An 18,273-nucleotide genomic window follows, 5' to 3' on the forward strand; every position below is an offset into this window, starting at 1 on the left:
CAGTGTCTCGTTCCCTCCTTTCAGTGAACCATGGTTACGAGGGGAACCTAGACTTTTTTCAAAGTAAAAATATGAAAAATTCTACAATTTTGACCCTAAAATAAATACCACTTGGTTTGATGGTTTATCATCTAATGCAGACATTCACATATTTTTAACTGTGGCTTAAGTGTTGAAATACTTTTTGGGACCTTTGCATGTCACTTGGCATACATCTGTTTAATATACAGTAAGTCCACATGATACCAATGTTGTTTGTTCACAAATGCGCTCTGGTAGTGTGTGTGTGCGTGTGTGTATGCCTGGTGTGTGTGTGTTTGTTGCATGTGTTTTCAGGCCTGGCCTGATTCGGTCACACAATGGTGAGTGCAGAGTAAGCATTACTCTGACATGTTGCTCCATTTCTGTGGTTGGAATATGCCAGTGCTTTGGCACAATACCCCCTCCCCCACCCCCCTTAAAGGGCTCTAGAAGCCAATGACACCTTCTCCTTTATTCTTTTTAATCCTTTGTTTGGCATCCCTTTCTCAGCATGGGCTCAGGGAGCAAGATTAAGTTTGCTATCTGTGAGGTGCTGCAGTTCGCCAGCTTCTGCGTTCCACTTTTTATAATAATGCAACGTTTTGCCCTCATTGTAGCTCAAGTGAGGAGCCAATTGCAGCCCATAGGTGGGAACACTACAACAGCTTATTGGCTGATTGTGGCTTCATCCGTGGCCTATGTGACATCAATGACGATGCTGATTTGGCTACCTATGAAGTACATGGTGTTTATGAAGAAGAAGGCACTGGTCGACGGGAAGAAGTGGTGAGATAAAGAGAGATTGGAAGAATGTGCTTTTTGACTCCAAAGTGTGTGGCTTTGAGATTGTGGGCGTGATGGTGGATGTTATGGACTGATGCCTGGCAGCATCAAGTTGTGGTGTTGGTTCACCATGAATGTGGTTTATTTATGGCATGAGTTCTGAATAGCTCTGTATATTCTTACATTTCTGACCTGTAAATAAAGAAAGAATTACTTGGGTGGCTATTTATAAAAAAGCTGTCACACTTGGCATGTAGAGTATTGTTGTTTAGTATGGTGTCTTGTACATACTAGTACAGTGTACATTGTGTATGGTATTGTTGTTTAGGTGTCAGGTATAGTATTCTACCCGACTAGTATGAATAGTAGTAGCGGTGGTATAATGTGTCTTGCAGTTTTAGAAATGGACTTTTCCATAAAGGGGTAGTATTTACCCCTTGAATTTGATATTCAGGGGCTTTTTGATGCCTGGCTACTCCTACTGCCATTCAAAAAATATAGTTGTTTTTAATAAACATTTTAAAGAGATTTGAGGAGTCCTCAAGAAAAATAATAAATTATTCATTTAATTTTGCTAGGCCATTTTAGGGCATGTCAACACTAATCGATTTTCATTTGAAAATGCATTGATTTAACTACGTTTACATCTCTCATCCACACTAGAATGCCATTTTTCTCCACCGTAAATGTGTTTCGAAAGCACTGTCCATTACCGAATATGATAGGCTACTTTGGAAAACGATGATGTTAGATAAGAGGAAACAGAAATGAGTTTCGAAATGGAATAGTGTGCGGTCCTAAACTTTAATCGCAATATGATGGTATAACTGTTTTCATCTTTCTTCCCTCAGGAGGCCTGTTGCTTTGGCTTATATGCTCCTCTCAACGCTGCCCTGTTTTGCCTTTCTCATAGCCAGCTCTGAGGTAAATCCATGTGTGAAGTTTTCATTGAAAACTGAATGAAATGTTGCAGTCTAATATCCCGAGATTCTGTACATCCGGTACATGTAGCGTCTTCAGATTGCATTTTACTAGTATTAGTTTTACACACCAATTGGCTTACAAATGCTGTGCCCAGATACTAAAGTCTGCAATCAAAGGTCAGAGATCTCAATATAAACTCATTTTCCTCCAAGACCAAATGATCTATATTCACATTCATTTTACAAACCGATCTCACGAAAATTCATACATATTCTACGAGTTACGAGTTGGCTATTTCGTAAGATTTCGTTTGAATAAATGTGTCCAATTTCATCATATGCAGATGCCCGTATGTGTAATGTGGAAGTAAGCGGAGTTCTGCGTGCCAGGTGTCAAGGACATGCTTTTTAATATTATGCCCTTACCCAAACTCCTTGTCTAAACCTAACCGATCAGTAGAGTGTGTAAACATGACAGGAAGCTGTTGTGTCTGACAGAAGCAAGTAATGGTTGTGTATTACATGGAAACGATGTCCAGCGACATTATTGTCTGTAGTGAGGGTTGTACGAATGCAGTTGTATGATGTCATACAAATAGCCAAATTTCGAAAAGTCGTACGAATCCTTACAATTCTGCTGTGAGAGTGTGTTGTGTTTTACATCTCTGTAGGCTTACCATATGGCAACAATTGTCTGGTGTGATTACATTTTTATGTCTCCAAAATTTTACATGAAAATTCGGAGACAAAGTTGCTTCTTAAATGAAGCATACTGTGGTTAAGAGCTCCGGTAAGTCTCATGAGCAATGGCTCTGAGCAATAATGATTCCTCTAGGAGTGTGTATACCTGCTACAGAAGAGGTTCTAGTGATCTGCTGGATGGAGACAGCAGAAAGAGCTGAGCTGTCATTGATTGTGATGATGCTCCACACTGATAAGCAGTTGCTCTTCCTGTTATGGTTAAAGCAACAATTCAGGGTGTTTGAGTCAGCCTTTCTTTCACTTCCTGACTCAGTTTAATGTCTCTCTCTCTCTCTCTCTCTCTCTCTCTCTCTCTCTCTCTCTCTCTCTCTCTCTCTCTCTCTCTCTCTGAGTGTGTGTGTGTGTGAGAGAAAGTGTGTGTGTCTATAGCTTTATCTATTTAAGATGTTTCCTAACTCTGTGACCATACCTGCAAATGTCAGATATTGTATCTTAAAGGAATATTCCGGGTTTAACGATGTTACATTCTCCTGGCAAGAAGTTGTCAAATTGGATGTAGCTTTACAAAGATAAGGTTGTTAAATTATTTTCTCACACTAAAATATTGAAGATGCGCATAGAGTTTAAGTCTTGTGGCTATTATTTTGAAACAGTGAGTATTTTAACGTTTACGGATTGGCCCCCATTCTCTTCCATTGATTATTTTTTATTTTTTTAAGAAATGGAGGGACGAGTCAAAATCTGTATTATGTCACACATGCTGTCAATTTAACTTAACTTGCATTGAACCTGGAATATTCCTATTAAATCCTCTATTTATAGTTGAAATCTTGCACATAATACCTTTGCATAAAGTCATTATGATACTGTTGGATTTTGGCAAAGCACTCATAAATATTATGTTTGCATATAATATAATATTTAAGCAATATCACACAAGCAAGAGTGCTGTTGGTAATTACAGCAGTGCTGATATAGGGCCATATAGTACGATTGCGAGTGTGATATTGCTTATACACAACAGTTCAATGAACAAGTACATTTAAAAAAATTTGGAAAAACTGAGTACGGTCATAAAAACGCTGTGGCAGGGTGGAGGGCGGGGCCAGGTCGTGATCCTACACACACGGTCCCTTATTAGGCTAATCAAGCCTCCGAGGAATAAAGGTCGACTGCAGGGTGTCGTGCGGGAGAGAGAGATCGTTAACGGACATGTCCGTCATGTGTGTGTTTATGTTGTCTTTTAAGTTTATCATTAAAACTATTATTTATATTGAAAAGCCGGTTCTCGCCTCCTCCTTTCCATTGATCCCTTTATACCTCGGAGGCTTGATTAGACTAATATGGGACCGGGTGCAAAACGCATTTGTGCAGGGAACTACTTTCTAACGCGACCGATCAGAATCTGCCGTTGCTGGTTCAAAACAAATGATGCATTCAAGCCTTCATTAGTAATTCAAAAAGTTCACTTCAGGAATAGTATCACAGCTAACAAGTTATTGGATAAACAATGATGTGTGTGTGTGTGTGTGTGTGTGTGTGTGTGAGAGAGATAGCGAGAGAGATGGAGAGAGATGGAGAGAGACAGAGCATGTGCAATCACCTGTTGCCACTCCCAAGCAGAGATGCTGTCAGCTTTCTGAAGATCAGTTTTCTCAGTGTAAAAATAGTGTCCAAGCGGGCGTATTTCGCGGTAGCCGGTGAGCAAGAGTTGATCACTATAGAAACAGCTATGCTCTCCGCCATTTTAAACAGTATGTATCCAATGTGGAAAATCGATAAGCGGTAAGCGCCATGAGTTCTGTAATTAATCAGTCTGTTGTGTCTCTCAGCTGATGAGCCTTAATCCTGAAGTTGTTCATTTAAAGCCGTTTAAAACAATGTCCAAGCTTAAGTATTGTAGTGCTAATACGAGCGATCACGGAGCGCTGTTGTATGTAAACAATGACTAACGGATTCACTTTACGTCACCAACTGGCTCATATTACTCACAAAAATTATCTTTTCCCACCACCTGCTGGCTAACATATGTAATGTCAAAAATGAAGACAAACATTAGCTCATAACAGATCTGCACTGCTCTTACACTTTAGTTTAGAACGAACGCAAGCGGAGTGATACACATAGAGTGAAGCATCCCAGTGATGATGGTGTCAGACCATCACTGCTCATGGAACGTCTCTCGTCCAATCAGATTCGAGGACCAGAACTAACTGTTGTATATTATATAATATAATATAATATAATGGCCTTTTCGAATACTATGTAGTATATTGTATATAAAATATATTAGAATATGGCTTTATCAGATTATTAACCAAGTGAAGACATTGCATCTGCTTTCCTCTTCCCTGAGTACAAAAATATTGCTGTCGGGAAACAGCCGTGCTTCAGCATTCCCAATGCAGAAATCCCTATCCGGACTGGTATTCCAAGGTCAAACTGGCCTTATGATTTTCTGCATTTGCAAAAAGCTTGTTCAAAGACAGAAGACAATTGTAACACCTGTAAAAAAAATAGTAAATTAAAACATCTCTAACTTTCCCTCTTTTCCTCTTTCTGCCGCCTTCTCTTTAGTTGCAGATTAGAAATGATCTAAGGATGGATACATTTGCTGAACTGCCAGTTTCACTATTGCTTTTCTCCCTAATCTGCATCGATATAGTGGAAAGAATCCGACATTGCAGACTTACAGGTCAAGGTAAAACAAACACCTCCACAAATATTACAAAACACAAAATGAATGTAAATGCACTAGGGGCACACAGGGGCTGTGGCTCAGGTGGTAGAGGGGGTCGGCCACTAATCGCAGGGTTGACGGTTCGATTCCCAGCCCACATGACTCCACATGCCAAAGTGTCCTTGGGAGACACTGAACCCCAAATTGCTCCCAATGGCAGGTTAGCACCTTGCATGGCAGCTCTGCCTTGATTGGTGTGTGAATGTGTGTGTGATTGGGTGACTCAAACACTTTAGAGTCATTGTCCAAAAAACATAGTGGCTCGAGTACAGAACGAGAAGTTCTCTTTTCCAAGAAGCGCTCCACTAAAGTTTCAGTTTGTTATTGGAAAGATATGTTGACTTGCCAAAATCACTCAGATCAGAGATATTGTAGGGCAGTTACTGGAAATGACTTCTGGTTAAAAATAGACCAGGAAAGTCTCTTGCTATATAATGCACAAAACTGACATACTTAAACCCAGTGTCAAACTGTCACGAACCCCGCTCCCTCGCTCCGCCCCCTCGAGCTTCCACGCTCGTTCCGCCCCCTCGAGCTCCCATGCTCGTTCCGCCCCCTCGAGCTCGCACGCTCTTTTTGCTCGCTCGAGCCCTCTCGCCCACTTTGCTCCTACTCGCTCACATGCTCGTAGGCAATCTCCCTTCCTCGAGTTTCTCACGTGTTTCCAATCCCCCAGAACATTATGACCACCTGCACTCGCGTCATCTGCACTCCTGCACATTAGTTTCACCTGCACTCGTCTCATCACCTGTCATGGTTTACACCTGCACTCGCCCCTATATATATCACTACCCTTTCGTCTCACGGTTGTTGGTTATTGTATTTAGTTTCCCGTGTCTTTGCCCCCGCTAGTCTCGTCTAGTTTTGATCACCTCTTGAACTCCTCTTGATTACCCCCTTAGCTTGCCAGCTCCTCGTTCCCCTAGTACCCCTGTCTACTCCCTTTGTTAGTTTACCCGCCTCTCGATCCTGTTTACCCCGGCTTTGACCCTCGCTCCCCTCGACTACTCTCCCGGATTTGCCCCCTTTACTCTCTTTGATTCCCCGGCTTTTGACCCTACGCTTCCCTCGACAACTCTTCACTGGATTTGCCCTTTTTCTGTACTTTTGCCTGCCTGCAATAAAACGCAGTTTTTGACTTACATTGTGACTGTCTCTTCTTGTGCGGGTTACAGAATAACCAACCGTTACCGAAGACAGTCACAATGCCCCGCGCTGAGGATTCGCGCAGCTCACTAGAGCGGAGGTGCACGTCACATTCGGCGCGAGGAGCTACAGTTTGGAGGCAGGACCGAGTGCTCGCGGCCCAGGGGCAGCAGGTATGTTCTTGGTCTGATTTATGTCACCCTGTTTCACCTGTGTCTGCCCCTGAGCCCATTTATGCCTCCAGTGCATTTCTGAGCGCCATAAGCCTTCAACTCCCTGAGAGGTTTGATGGCTCTTCGGGTGCTTGCCAAGGGTTGTTTATGCAGGGCAGTGGTTGTAGAACTTTAAACCATGCCCTTAACATTATGGACCCAGCGGCCCAACTCTTGGGTTTGCGTCAGGGGAGTCAACCCTTGGAGGCTTATGTGGTTGACTTTTGTGCCCTGGCTAACCAGGTGAATTTTGATGAGGTGGCTCTAAAAGACATTTTTCAATTTGGACTGAATGAGCCAGCCTCATCATTCATGCCTGGTGGTTGCTGCTCTCTCAACCTGGCTCAGTTTATTGACCTCGCCCTACTGTACGCTGGTTCCTCGTTTACTGTGGGGGAGGCAGAAACTGAACCAGCGTTCCATACCACGGCCCCCGTCTTGAAGCCTACCACGCCCCCGTCTTGAAGCCTACCACGGCCCCCGTCTTGAAGCCTACCACGGCCCCCGTCTTGAAGCCTTACACGGCCCTAGTCCCAAAGCCTGTCTCGGCCCTAGCCCGAAGCCTTACACGGCCCTAGCCCCGAAGCCTTACACGGCCCTAGCCCCGAAGCCTGACACGGCCCTAGCCCCGAAGCCTTACACGGCCCTAGCCCCGAAGCCTTACACGGCCCTAGCCCCGAAGCCTGACACGGCCCCAGTCCCGAGGCCTGTCACGGCCCCAGTCCCGAAGCCTGTCACGGCCCCAGTCACGAAGCCTGTCACGGCCCCAGTCCCGAAGCCTGTCACGGCCCCAGTCCCGAGGCCTGTCACGGCCCCAGTCCCGAAGTCTGACACGGCCCTATCCCCGAAGCCTGACACGGCCCCAGTCCCGAGGCCTGTCACGGCCCCTGTCCCGAAGCCTGTCACGGCCCCAGTCTCGAAGCCTGGCACGGCCAACGAGCCAGCGCCCATGCCCGCCACAGCCAACGAGCCAGCGCCCATGCCCGCCACGGCCAACGAGCCAGCGCCCATGCCCGCCACGGTCAGCGAGCCAGCGCCTGTAGCCTCGACCGTCCCCATGGCCACGTCCCCTGTTGGCCGAGGGCGCAAGAGAAGGAAGAGGGCCCCTTCTCCCCAGTCTCGTCTTGTGCTCAAGACCACAGAGGTTCCCTCAGAGTCTTCCACAGCTCTACCGACCTCTGCTCCGCCCTCAGAGTCTTCCACGGCTCTGCCGGGTTCTGCTCCGCCCCCAGAGTCTTCCACGGTTCTGCCGGGTTCTGCTCTGCCCCAGAGTCTTCCACGGCTCTGCCGGGTTCTGCTCCGCCCCCAGAGTCTTCCACGGCTCTGCCGGGTTCTGTTCCGCCCCCAGAGTCTTCCACGGCTCTGCCGGGTTCTGCTCTGCCCCCAGAGTCTTCCACGGCTCTACCAGCCTCTGCTCCGCCCTCAGAGTCTTCCACGGCTCTGCCAGCCTCTGCTCGCCCCTCAGAGCCCTCGCGGCCTCCGCCTCTCGAGTCTCCCAAGGCTCCTCCTCCCAAGCCTCCCAGGGCTCTTCCTCTCGAGCCTCCTAAGGCTCCTCCTCTCGAGCCTCCCAGAGCTCTACCTCCCAAGCCCCCCAGGGTTCTGCCTTTCAAGTTTCTCGAGCCTTCCAAGGCTCCTCCTCCCAAGCCTCCCAGGGCTCCTCCTCTCGAGCCTCTCAGGGCTTCTCCTCTCGAGTTTTTCAGGGCTCCCCCTCCCAAGCCTCTCAGAGCTTCCCCTCTCGAGTCTTTCAGGGCTCCTCCTCCCCTCGAGCCTCTCAGGGCTCCGTCCCTCGAGTCTTCCATGGCTCCACCCCTCGAGCCTCTCAGGGCTCCGTCCCTCGTGTCTTTCATGGCTCCATCCCTTAAGCCTCTCACGGCTTCGCCTCTCGAGTCTCTCAGGGCTCCTCCTCCCCTCGAGCCTCTCAGGGCTCCGTCCCTCGAGTCTTTCATGGCTCCACCCCTCAAGCCTCTCACGGCTTCGCCTCTCGAGTCTCTCAGGGCTCCTCCCCCTCTCAAGCCTCTCAGGGCTTCCCCTCTCGAGTCTCTCAGGGCTCCTCCTCCCCTCAAGCCTCTCAGGGCTTCTCCTCTCGAGTCTTTCAGGGCTCCACCCCCTTCCAAGCCTCTCAGGGCTTCGTCTCTCGAGTCTTCCAGGGCTCCTCCTCCTCCCGAGCCTCTCGAGCCTTCCAGGGCCCCACCTCTAGAGCCTCTCGAGTCTTCCACGACCTTTTTACACATATTGGAAGAGTCACTCAGACTGTCACTCCTACGACTGGCCCACCTCCTACAGCAACTAATGCCAGTGCGGGCGCAGAGCATGGCGTAGGGTCTACTCCCAGAGACTCCAGAGCTTCCTAGGGCTCCGCCTCTCAAGCCTCCTATGGCTCCGCCTCCCGAGCCTCCTACGGCTCCGCCTCCCGAGCCTCCCACGGCTCCACCTCCCGAGCCCCTCACGGCTCTGCTCCCAAAGACTGCAGAGCTTTCTATGGCTCCACCTCTTGAGCCGCCTACGGCTCTACCCCCCGAGACTACAGAGCCTGCCAGGTCGTTTCCTCGGGGACCTCCCACGGCGCCACCTCCATTGGCTCCACCTCCTGAGCCTTCCAGGCCTTCCCCCCTAAAGCCTCCTTCGGCTCCACCTCCAGAGCCTTCCAAAACCCCACCTCCAGAGCCGCCTACAGTGCCGCCTCTGACGGCACCGCCTTTCACGGCTCAGCCCGGACTTCCTGACCCTCTCCCTGTCCTGTGGCCTCTTCCCTGGCCTCCGGACCCTATTCCTGTCCGGTGGTCACCTTCCAGACCCCCGGACCCAGTCCCTGTCCTCCAGTCGCCTTCCAGACCCCCTGACCCTGTCTCTGCCCTACGGCTGCCCCCTTGATCTCCCGACCACCCGCCTGTCCGCTATGTTCCCCCAGACCTAGCCTTGATACTGCCCATTGACCCCATGGACTGTCTCATTTCCCTCTGTGCCCCTTGGACTGCCCTCAGTTTTGTTTGTGTGTTTTGTGGGTTGTCTGTTCAGGGTTTTTTGTTTGTTGGGTTCGTCCAGCACCACTTCCTCGCAACCGAGGAGCTGTCCGTTTTAGAGGTGGGAGTACTGTCACGAACCCCGCTCCCTCGCGCCGCCCCCTCGAGCTTCCACGCTCGTTCCGCCCCCTCGAGCTCCCACGCTCGTTCCGCCCCCTCGAGCTCGCACGCTCTTTTTGCTCGCTCGAGCCCTCACGCCCACTTTGCTCCTACTCGCTCACATGCTCGTAGGCAATCTCCCTTCCTCGAGTTTCTCACGTGTTTCCAATCCCCCAGAACATTATGACCACCTGCACTCGCGTCATCTGCACTCCTGCACATTAGTTTCACCTGCACTCGTCTCATCACCTGTCATGGTTTACACCTGCACTCGCCCCTATATATATCACTACCCTTTCGTCTCACGGTTGTTGGTTATTGTATTTAGTTTCCCGTGTCTTTGCCCCCGCTAGTCTCGTCTAGTTTTGATCACCTCTTGAACTCCTCTTGATTACCCCCTTAGCTTGCCAGCTCCTCGTTCCCCTAGTACCCCTGTCTACTCCCTTTGTTAGTTTACCCGCCTCTCGATCCTGTTTACCCCGGCTTTGACCCTCACTCCCCTCGACTACTCTCCCGGATTTGCCCCCTTTATTCTCTTTGATTCCCCGGCTTTTGACCCTACGCTTCCCTCGACAACGCTTCACTGGATTTGCCCGTTTGTACTTTTGGCTGCTTTTATTGTTAACAATAAAAGCAGTTTTTTGACTTACATTGTGACTGTCTCATCTTGTGTGTGTGTGTGTCCGGGTTACACAAACACTCTGCAAGCACCAATTCTGATTAAAATTTGGTTTCTGATACATTATATATGGTTTAAAACACAATGTAATAATGATAATTTTTGTTTTATTGTTGTCATTAAGGGAGAAAAAACTTAGCAGTGACACATTCATCGCACTAAGCCACAAAAACAAACAAATCAGGCACAAAATCACTATATACAGTGTATTCATAAAATATTCATAAAGTATTCCCCTTCATTTTTTACACATTTTGTTATGTTGCAGCCTTATGCTAAAATGCTTTAAATTATTATTATTTTCTCAACAATCTTCACTCCATACCCCATAATGAAAAAGCAAAAACCAGAGTTTTGATAACCTTGTAAATGTATTAAAATGTAAAAACTGAAATATTGCATTGACATAAGTATTCAGACATTTTGCTATGGCACTTGAACTTTATCTCAGGTGCATCCCATTTCTCTGGATCATCTTTGAGATGTTTCTACGCTTTTATTGGAGTCACCTGTGGCAAATTCAATTGATTGGACGTGATTTGGAAAGGCACACACCTGTCTATTTAAGGTCTCGCAGCTGAAAATGCATATCAGAGCAAAAACCAATCCATGAGGTCAAAGGAACTGCCTGCAGAGCTCAGAGACAGGATTGTGTTGAGGCACAGATCTGGGGAAGGCTACACTGAAGGTTCCCAAGAGTACATTGGCCTCCATAATTCTTAAATTGAAGAAGGTTGGAACAACCAGAACTCTTCCTAGAGCTGGCCGACTGATCAAACTGAGCAATCGGTGAGAAGGGCCTTTGTAAGAGAGGTGACCAAGAACCTGATGGTCACACTGGTTGAGCTCCAGAGATCATGTGTGTAGATGAGAGAGACTTGCAGAAGGACGACCATCACTGCAACACTCCACCGATCTGGACTTTATGGCAGAGTGGCGAGACAGAATCCTCTCCTCAGTGCAAGACACACGAAAGCCCACTTGTAATTTGCATAAAAGCACCTAAAGGACTCTCAGACTGCAAGAAACAAGATTCTATGGCAGGGTTTCCGCAGATCCTTAAAAAGTTTTAAAATGTCTTAAATTCAGTTTTCCAAAATTTTAAGTCATAAAAAGTATGCTAACACATATAAGGAATTTTTCTTGGTGTGTATATATATATATATATATATATATATACACGTACCCATACATACATACATATATACACGTATATACACACAGACACACTCATTCATATGTACACACATACAGATACGTGGTGCAAATCTAAATACAAATTTGTTATATACAGTGCAAGCGAATGTAATGCAGAAGAGGTTGTATGTATTAGATGAATATAAAAAGACTAAACTGTGTATTGCACATAATTACTGCTCAATGGGGCAGTTTTAACTATTATGTGGTTGATAGCCTGAGGGAAAAAACTGTTCTTGTGACTGACGGTTCTGGTGTTCAGTGCTCTGAAGCGTCGGCCAGAAGGAAACAGTTCATAAAGGTAGTGGGCTGGGTGAGTGGGGTCCAGAGTGATTTTTCCAGACCTTTTCCTCACTCTGGAAGTGTACAGGTCTTGAAGGGAGGGCAGGAAGCAACCAATAATCCTCTCAGCAGACCGAACTGTCCTTTGTAGTCTTCTGATATCAGATTTCATGGCTGCACCAAACCAGACAGTTATTGAAGTGCAGAGGACAGACTCAGTGACTGCTGAGTAGAACTGGATTGTTCTATCCAAGCACGATGGGGCTTGTGAGTTTTTCAGATGTTGCAGAGCAATTCGTAATCATTAGGACATTTCGGAAATGTATGACAAGCGATTACTAATGATCAAATGTTGATGATGATGGAGTGGTGGTGTAGTGGGCTAAAGCACATAACTGGTAATCAGAAGGTTGCTGGTTTGATCCCCACAGCCACCACCATTGTGCCCTTGAGTAAGGCACTTAACTCCAGGTTGCTCCGGGGGGATTGTCCCTGTAATAAGTGCTCTGTAAGTCGCTTTGGATAAAAGCATCTGCCAAATGCATAAATGTAAATGTAAATGATGAAATAGTATTGTTGAAACATGACACTGTTTACTTTTAATTATATATATTGTTGTACGTTGTAGATTATTGTAGGAATGCACATTTAATTTCCCTTATCTGTTTAAATGAGCAGCTGGAGTGCAAACATTTCACAATATGAGTACCCGGTGTATTTTAAAGTTAAAGTGCCTTTAAAGTTAAAAGTTCCACGCTATGATTCAAATCTGCAGCAACCTGTTTTTCAGTGCAAGATTGCAAAACAAAATTCTCTGATCTGATGAAATGAAGATTTAACTGTTTGGCCTCAGTTCCAAGCGTCATGTCTGGAGGAGACCAGGCACCAATCATCACCTGCACTATACCATCCCAACAGTGAATCGTGGTAGTGGCAGCATCATGCTGTGGGGGTGATTTTCAGCTGCAGGGACTTGGGGACTGGTCAGGGTTGAAGGAACGCTAAACACAGCAAAATACAGCGATATCCTTAATCAAAGCCTGTCCCAGAGCTCTCAGGACCTCAGACTGGGCCGAATGTTCACTTTCCAACAGAACAATGACCCTAAGCACACAGACAAGACAACACAAGATTGGCTATGGGACAACTCTGTGAATGTCCTCGAGTGGCCCAGCCAGAGCTCGCACTTGAACCCAATCGAACATCTCTGGAGAGTCCTGAAAATGTCTGTCCACCGACGGTCCCCCATCCAACCTGACAGAGCTGAAGAGGATCTGCACAGAAGAATGGTAGAAAATCCCCAAATCCAGGTGTGCAAAGCTTGTCGCATCATCCCCAAAAAGACTCAAGGCTGTAATTGCTGCCAAAAGTGCTTCAACGATCCAGACACCATGCTCCAGACATGAAACAAGCCCGACCGAAAGAACACAAAGAACTTATACAAAACACAAGACATGGGATGATGATGATGTCACGGTCCTGTCAGACAAAACCCCAACCTGAAAGAGTGGCAGGACCGTGACACTACCGAAGAGCGCACGGCGGTAACTCACAGCCAGACTCGTGCGCTCAACACAAAGGCAGGACACGAAACACAAGACAGAACGTGGGGTGATGATGTCACGGTCCCGTCAGACGAAAACTCAACCCGACAAAGTGACAGGACCGTGACAGCTGTCTACTTGTATTGAACCTGGGATATTCCTTTAACCACAAGAATTACAAAATGTATAATATTTTTAATGTGGGCTTTCTAAAACGTAATTTTTCAACTGTGTCCTTCAATAAGTATTAATAATTGTCTAATTTTTAAAAGTAATGTTTCACATGTTTTGCTGCTATACATTTATAGCTTTTGATTTCTCATCAAGATGTTTGACTTTGCATGTGTATTTAGAATAATTCACTGGTGTCAAACAAGATGAGGAACAAATGTGTAAGCTTCAAATAATTTTGGTGACTGAAAGGAGTCAAGGACTGTGTTGTTCAATTCATCCTGTGTGGATTAGAAATCCCTCAACTCAACGCTGACCTCAAAGAGATGGTGACCTTGCATGTACTAAGCACAAAATGCAAAAGCAGTGACAGCAAAATGTCACCAAAACACTGGAGACCTCCGTAGAGTCCGTATTAATAAATGGAATTGATGTTCAGTAAATTGACAATTGATGGAGCAACATCATTTGTGAGAAAATAAATAATAATGGAAGGTTGTTTCAATTATAATTCAGTTTTTTAAAAAAGGTGGTTAGAGAGACACATTTACCCCACACTTGGGGACAATTTTAAAAAACGACAAACACCAAGACGCTTTTTTGCTATAGCTATATAAATTTGGAACGTTTTAAAAATGCAAAATCAACCTTTAGACGCCACATGCAAAGATCTCAAGGAACAGGATAATTTTCTAGTGCATAGTGACAAACCGGTGTTTAGGAAAGTCCTGGGGTAGTCTTTGTGCTATTTAGTGTTTTGGGAGAAAATAAAATCAGTGGAGCCTTTTACGCCACGGAGCATTTAGCCCCGTTGTTCCCAGGGATGGATTACTGACCGGGCCAATGGGGCCAGTGCCCAGGGGCCCTTGACTACCAGGGGGCCCTTGACTGGCTGGTAGGTGGGTGGGGGGGGGCCTGGGCTTTATGGATGTACAATCTAGTTTGGTGATGAACCCTTTTGGGCATGAACAATGAAACCCCCCATCGAAACCCTGAAAACAACAATTGTAGGGGGTCCCTTGGAGATAAATGTCCCTAGGGCCTTTGCAAGTCATAATCCGTCCCTGGTTGTACCCTATTATTTGAAAGCTCAGAATCTTGACTTTTCATAAAACACCATCACTTTTGCATTTATTTGACATAAAATAACAAACTCTTTATTTAACTGACTATATTGTGGATCCTCATCTAAAGGGGAAATTCTTGCATTATGGTCATTATATAGGGACATTTAAAAAAATGGCTTGGAGCTATTTAGAAAGCTTTGTTAATGTTCTTTATTATATTAGAATGCATATAGTGTCTACACCCACAGTGTGTAGGTAGAGCTTCCACTGTTTCCTCTTAATTTCAGAAAACCCTCATAACCTGATACTAATAATGCAATGGTCAAATAACCATTACAACTTCAGTGTGACTGTTATTACTCTGATAACTAAAATATTTATAGAAAGTTGCATATAACAAATTTTCCCTTGAAACTAGGATTTTTGCATTATACATATACCAGGATGTCATTGTTAAACTGTATTTTCTGTGTTTGTGCAGCTAACGAACTGGCACGGGATGCAGATATCCCCACCATGATTACACATATTGGAAGAGTCACTCAGACTGTCACTCCTACGACTGGCCCACCTCCTACAGCAACTAATGCCAGTGCGGGCGCAGAGCATGGCGTAGGGTCGGCAAACTGGATTGTGCGAGGACTGCCTGCCGATGCCCGTGCTGAGGTCTTTGTGGACAGTTTCTTATTCTGGTTTGACACGGTAGAGATGGTTCGAGTAGCGGGACACATGCCTGTGTATTTTTCGGGATGGGCGTTACCGATTTACCTATTTTGCTTCCTCTCCACAACGCGATTGGTTCTAACTCCGCACAGTCCCCTCCTCTCATCTCTGGGTGTGGCCCTTCAAGACCTGCCCTTCCTGATCTTGAGGATATCGTTGATTGCCATCTTTGGTTTTGTAACACCACTACTCTACGTGATGAAGAATCTACTGGTCTGCTTATCCTACATCTACTTCAACTTCATGACAAAACTGAGGTTCTTCAACACCGAGAGGCTGTTCTGATGGATTACAGTGGCACAAAACAATAATGATGGGATTGAAAAGGTCCCAACATGGGTTTACTGGTGTTCCCACTAGATACTCATAACTAGCATAACCAGCAAGACTTCCTTTTCTCCACCCCATTTTTTGTTGGTGAAATGCATGGCTATAATGGTCCACCATCTGCATCAGCACCAAACTAGCACTAAACACTATAAACCAGCCTAAACCAACGTGGTTTTTCAGCAAAGGATTACAAAATAGTATACAGAAAGGAAGCCGGGCTCCTCAAAAATGTGATTTCTAAGGATTAAGAAATCTTAGAATGATGTGGGCAAAAACTAAAGGGACATCAGGGTAGTTGCAGAGCTATTTCAGTGGACCTGAAAAGAATTAAGACCTTAACTATTGCACTTTTAAAGACTTGATAAAGGGACTGTTACTGAATTCCTTGTTATTTGAATGTATTGAATGTACTAATTTATATTCAACACATATTTTATATCCCAGAAGTGTGATCTTATTTAAAAAAATAAAAACTGGAATTTCTGGTGATTTCTTGGAAATCTGTCCACAATATTTGCTGTTGGTCGTGGGATACATTTATACATACTTGCCATTCTCACATGCCACTTATTTCCTTCTTTCTTTGGGTTTGTGCCATTTCAGGCATTGGTCTGCACTCAGTACTCTCTTACACTGGGCAGGAAGCAGGATTTTCCTATGACTCTATTCCAAACCTCTGAAGCGTGAACCTCTCATTTCCTCCATGCTGAGCTTTACCTTCTCAAGAATTGCCATTGTCTCTATCTCACCAAATCAGCATTTTCTTCACAGTTGAGAGACAACTGAATGTTTCCTATTCTTTTCTTTTTTCTTCAATATTTTGACCCTATATTGCAAAAAATAAATATATATATATATATATATATATATATATATATATATATATACACACACGCTGGTTGCCAAAAGTTTGGAATAATGTACAAATTTTGCTGTTTTGGAAGGAAATTGGTACTTTAATTCACCAAAATGGCATTCAACTGATCACAAACTATAGTCAGGACATTACTGATGTAATACACCATCAATATTTGAAAAAAGTCATTTTTGATCAAATCTAGACAGCAGCATCACTCCGACACCTTATCCTCGAGTAATTGTGATAAATTGATCATTTGGTGCTAGAAAATCACTTGCCATTATATCAAACACAACTGAAAGATATTTGGTTCATTAAATGAAGCTTAACATTGTGTTTGTGTTTGTTTTTGAGTTGCCACAGTGTGCAATAGACTGGCATGTCTTAGGTCAAAAATGGTAAACAACTTTCTCTAGAAACTCGTCAGTCAATAGAATGTTTGAAATTGCCAAAAAAACTGAAGATTCATCCAAAGGTGTCACTACAGTCTTCAAAGATAAAGCACAACTGTCTCTAACAAGGACAGAAAGAGATGTGGAAGACCAGATGTGCAACTAAACAAGAGGATAAGTACATCAGAGTCTGTAGTTTGAGAAATAGACGCCTCACATGTCCTCCGCTGACAGCTTCATTGAATTCTACCCGCTCAACACCAGTTTCATGTACAACAGTAAAGAGAAGACTCAGGAGGACTTATGGGAAGAATTGCAAAGAAAAAGACACTTTTGAAACGAAAAAGAAAATGTTCGAGTGGGCAAAGAAACACAGACATTGGACAACAGATAATTGGAAAAGAGTGTTATGGATCTTAACCCCATTGAGCTTTTGTGGGATCAGTTAGACTGTAAGGTGTGTGAGAAGTGCCTGACAAGACAGTCACATCTATGGCAAGTGCTACAGGAAGTGTGGGGTGAAAGGTCACGTGCTACAGGAAGTGTGGGGTGAAAGGTCACAAACTGACCGCTAGAATAACAAGCATCTGCAAATCTGTCATTGCTGCACATGGAGGATTTTTCATGAGAACTCTTTGAAATAGTTTAAGAAGTTCTGAACATTTTGTTCAATTTGTAATAGTAATTTTTCACATTATAAAAGGAATAGTTCACCCAAAAATGAACATTTGCTGATAATTTTACTCACCCTCAGGCCAACCAAGATGTATCTGAATTTCTGCGGTGAAACACTTTCTTATGATGTGTTACATTCATACGAGCAGACAGAGAAGTACGTTTGAAGTCAGTTTGGAGCAGAAGAAATAGAAATAAACCTTGTGTAAATTATTAGCTTTATGCTAAGCTAAAATGCTATTTCTAGCCATTTCACATGCACATGTTACCAGACACCATCATATTTTATATCAAGAAAATTCAAGTTGGATCAAAATTTCTTTTTTTCTAGTAAGATCTTTGATATAAGGGAAAAAATATTATTCTTGATAATAATTTTTGTATTGTATTCCTGTAAAAATCTCTAAAAAGCCTTAAAACAAGATACATTTGATTAATCTTGTTTTAGAAACAACACTGTAAAAGATATTTAGGTTTTTCAGAGAATGTATTTTTAACGTGTATTTTGTCTCAGTTTTTATAGTCAAAATCAACCAGTGCTGAAGAAGTAATCCAAAGTATTTAGATTACATTATTGACCTTGAGTAATCTAACGGAATACATTAAAAATTACATTTTACAGCATGTAATCTGAAATCTGTAGTGGATACATTTCAAAAGTAACCCGCTCAACCCTGTATTTATGTGTATATGTGTATATATATATAT

At 44.6% G+C, this 18,273-nt stretch overlaps 1 protein-coding gene across 1 annotated transcript; it reads left to right on the plus strand.

Moving 5' to 3' along the window:
- Positions 1-532: 532 nt before the first annotated feature.
- Positions 533-16,111, plus strand: LOC127651402 (transmembrane protein 236). Its single transcript, XM_052137203.1, has 4 exons — positions 533-807; positions 1,656-1,728; positions 5,007-5,130; positions 15,068-16,111. Exons 1-4 carry the CDS (start codon positions 533-535, stop codon positions 15,592-15,594), a joined length of 999 nt encoding a protein of 332 aa, XP_051993163.1. The 3' UTR covers positions 15,595-16,111.
- The last annotated feature ends 2,162 nt before the right edge of the window (positions 16,112-18,273 follow it).

The sequence above is a fragment of the Xyrauchen texanus genome, chromosome 1, assembly GCF_025860055.1.
Source record: "Xyrauchen texanus isolate HMW12.3.18 chromosome 1, RBS_HiC_50CHRs, whole genome shotgun sequence".
In the NCBI taxonomy this organism is placed as follows: domain Eukaryota; kingdom Metazoa; phylum Chordata; class Actinopteri; order Cypriniformes; family Catostomidae; genus Xyrauchen; species Xyrauchen texanus.

Coding starts and splice junctions, on each gene's coding strand:
- LOC127651402 (XM_052137203.1), top strand. CDS start 533: ATGGGCTCAGGGAGCAAGATTAAGTTTGCTATCTGTGAGGTGCTGCAG. Junction 808..1,655: donor CTGGTCGACGGGAAGAAGTG/GTGAGATAAAGA, acceptor TTCTTCCCTCAG/GAGGCCTGTTGCTTTGGCTT. Junction 1,729..5,006: donor TTCTCATAGCCAGCTCTGAG/GTAAATCCATGT, acceptor CCTTCTCTTTAG/TTGCAGATTAGAAATGATCT.